Source organism: Manihot esculenta, chromosome 2 (genome assembly GCF_001659605.2).
Source record: "Manihot esculenta cultivar AM560-2 chromosome 2, M.esculenta_v8, whole genome shotgun sequence".
NCBI classification, from domain to species: domain Eukaryota; kingdom Viridiplantae; phylum Streptophyta; class Magnoliopsida; order Malpighiales; family Euphorbiaceae; genus Manihot; species Manihot esculenta.
The window spans coordinates 8,647,949-8,650,830 of record NC_035162.2 but is presented as its reverse complement, the minus strand read 5'-3'; the positions used below and the strand labels follow the sequence as shown (position 1 = coordinate 8,650,830).

The 2,882-nt window shown below is 33.4% G+C and overlaps 1 protein-coding gene across 1 annotated transcript; it reads left to right on the top strand.

The window, feature by feature from the left end:
- The first annotated feature begins 309 nt into the window (after positions 1 to 309).
- LOC110609831 (NAC domain-containing protein 6) lies at positions 310 to 1,453 on the top strand. The gene is made up of 3 exons (XM_021749651.2): positions 310 to 558; positions 639 to 907; positions 1,028 to 1,453. The coding sequence occupies exons 1-3, from the start codon at positions 402 to 404 to the stop codon at positions 1,253 to 1,255; spliced, it is 654 nt and encodes a 217-aa protein (XP_021605343.1). The 5' UTR covers positions 310 to 401; the 3' UTR covers positions 1,256 to 1,453.
- The last annotated feature ends 1,429 nt before the right edge of the window (positions 1,454 to 2,882 follow it).

Sequence of the window (2,882 nt, the reverse complement as noted above, 5' to 3'; positions counted from 1 at the left end):
CTTAAATTCTTGGCTGTTTGAGAAAGAAAGAAAGAATTACCCAGAAAGTAGAAGGAAAGCGCTGCAACAGGATGGAGGTGTACGAGTCTTGTTTCTTGCTATAGTTCTTCTTTTAATTTATTAAGCCGAATGCAAAAAAGCTAGTCAGGTCATGATATGGGAAAATGGTCTCGTCCCGTCAATGGTCCACCTGACCTAACCGTGTGAGACCCACTTCTCTTCAATTCCTCATTAAAGAAATTCTTCCATGATTGCTTCTTTGTTCAACTTCCACATGTACACACCATATATATATATATATATATATATATATGGAGGGAGCCTCCATGATGCTTTTGCATTGTGTTAATTAGTATTAGAGTCGAAACTTAATTTCACACTTTGATCTCATTCTTCAATTAATGGAGTTTGATCAGCTTCCTGGCTTTAGATTCCATCCTACTGAAGAAGAACTCTTAGATTTCTACCTCAAAAAGATGGTATTGGGAAAACAAATTCAATATTCTGATATCATTGCTTTTCTCGATATTTATCACCATGAACCTTGGGATTTGCCAGGTAACATAATTCTCTTTCTGTATTTACATTACTAGTCATTTAAATATCATATGTAATTGAGGATTTAATGGGGATGACAGGGCTGGCAAAGATAGGGGAGAGAGAGTGGTATTTCTTTGTGCCAAGAGAAAGAAAGCATGGGCATGGTGGAAGACCCAACAGAACCACTGCAAATGGTTATTGGAAGGCAACTGGATCCGACCGCCCCATCCGATGCTTAACGGATCCTAAAAGGTTACTTGGCCTCAGAAAGACTCTGGTTTTCTACACCGGCCGAGCACCCAGAGGATCCAAAACTGATTGGGTCATGAACGAGTACAGATTGCCCACCACCTGCTCTATCCCTAAGGTCTGCTGTTTCTACCTGCATTTGATTGCCATACAAGATTATGAATTAGTTTTTCTTAGATGGTCATACTATAAATTTTTTTTAAAAAAAATATATATTAAAATGTACGTATTTGAGCAGGAGGACATAGTGCTTTGCAAGATATACAGGAAAGCAACGTCGTTGAAGGTTTTAGAGGAAAGGGCAAGTATAGAAGAGCTTGCTAGGGCATCACAACTCACATCTTCATTATCTCTCCCAGAAGAAGATGCTCTTTCTTGCTATGACCAGCAAATGAACTTTGGTCACTGTATATATTTGCAAGACACTGTTGCTCAAGAAGTAGAACATCAAAAGTGGCATTATTAGATTTATCAGTTCAGTAGATTTGCTTTTTAGTATTTTTTTTTCTCTCTCTCTCTCCAATAGAGGAAGAGATGCAGCTGCTTTTTGTTCTGTTTGAATTGGATAATTGATCTATGTTGGCTATGGGCTCAAAAAGAGTTACATACCAATATAAGAGAGTGTAATTAATTGGGTATTTAATAATTTACTTTTCTAATTTAATTAGAGAAATTAGTGGATGGAATAATTTCTATTACATAGTCTAATTGACGAACACATTTAACTTGTTGATCAATTTGTTTTCTACGAATCCTTTACTTCAGTAAGATGGAAAACAAATTAAAAAAAATTCTAAAATTTATCATTTTTTTCTTTAATGTGGCAAATGACACTTCTCATGAAAGGAATTTTTTTGCCTCGGTGTAGTCATGTGATAGTCTTTAGGAAAAAAACCTGCTAATTAATGAAAAATAGTTTATTTATTTTTATTTTATTTTAAGAGACAAATTCACAAGATTATTGTATTTTTTTATAATTAATTTTAGTAATGTGAAAAAACATTGAAAGTATTAGAAAGATATAAATTTACTTAACCTATAAAAAAAATTTTCTTTTAATAGAATTTTTTTGAAATAATTATTGTTAATATATTAATTTAATAAGCTTTTTAAAATTAAAAATTATAAGGACCTTTTAAACTAACTTGATTTATGATTTATACCCATCATCGTCAAATTTGTTAATAATTTTATTTAATGTATAAAAACAAAAATATACATTAAATTATTAATAATCACGTGCAACAATTAACACAATCTCTAGTCTTTATTTATAAAATAAATCTAATTTCTCTTAAAAAAATGTGGTGTATGTATTTTTTTTTATAAAAAAATAAATATTCATATCAAATAAACTCATTACTAAATAAAGTACACCAACATAAAATTACACAATCCGGTAACCCTCAAAACCCAATTTACACCACATGATTTATCAGAGAGCTTTAGAGCTATCCTAAAATTGCATCACCATATAAATAAGTAATTAATAACTCTATTAATTAATTAGTGATGCCTAATTAAGCAAAAGGCCTTTGGTTATAGCAGCGTAACCCACTTTCAGCAAGTCACAATATCTTCTGTAGAACCCCATCCGGTCCTCCATTTGCGGGTTTCACCCTTTCCCACATTCAATCCCACCATTCGCATTCATGTCGGTGATGACCCCATATCCTTGGACCCGGCCTGCTCGTGTGTCAGCCTGAGCATGGGTTCCATTGGCCAGTGATGGCAGCGTGGCCCAAGGGTTTTGGCGACTATGGTGTCATATAGAACCAGAGAGCACTCTTAAAGGATACAGTCGGGTGGGTTGCTGCAGCATCTGGATTGTTTATCAAGTCATAGTTTATGACCCTCCCTGCTTTACTGTAGTTGTAGTTGCTGCATGCTCAAGTCAAGGTGAGCATCCAGGTCAAATTTCCTATCAGTTTTTTTCTTTTTTTGATAATCTTTCCATTATTTCATTTCTATTGCTCGAATAGTCAAAGTCAATGTATGAGTAATGATGTTTTTTTTTTTTTCAAAGAGTAATGATCAAATTTAGTTTCATATTTGTTGAAAATCCCATTAATAATCCAAAGCATTTATCTGAA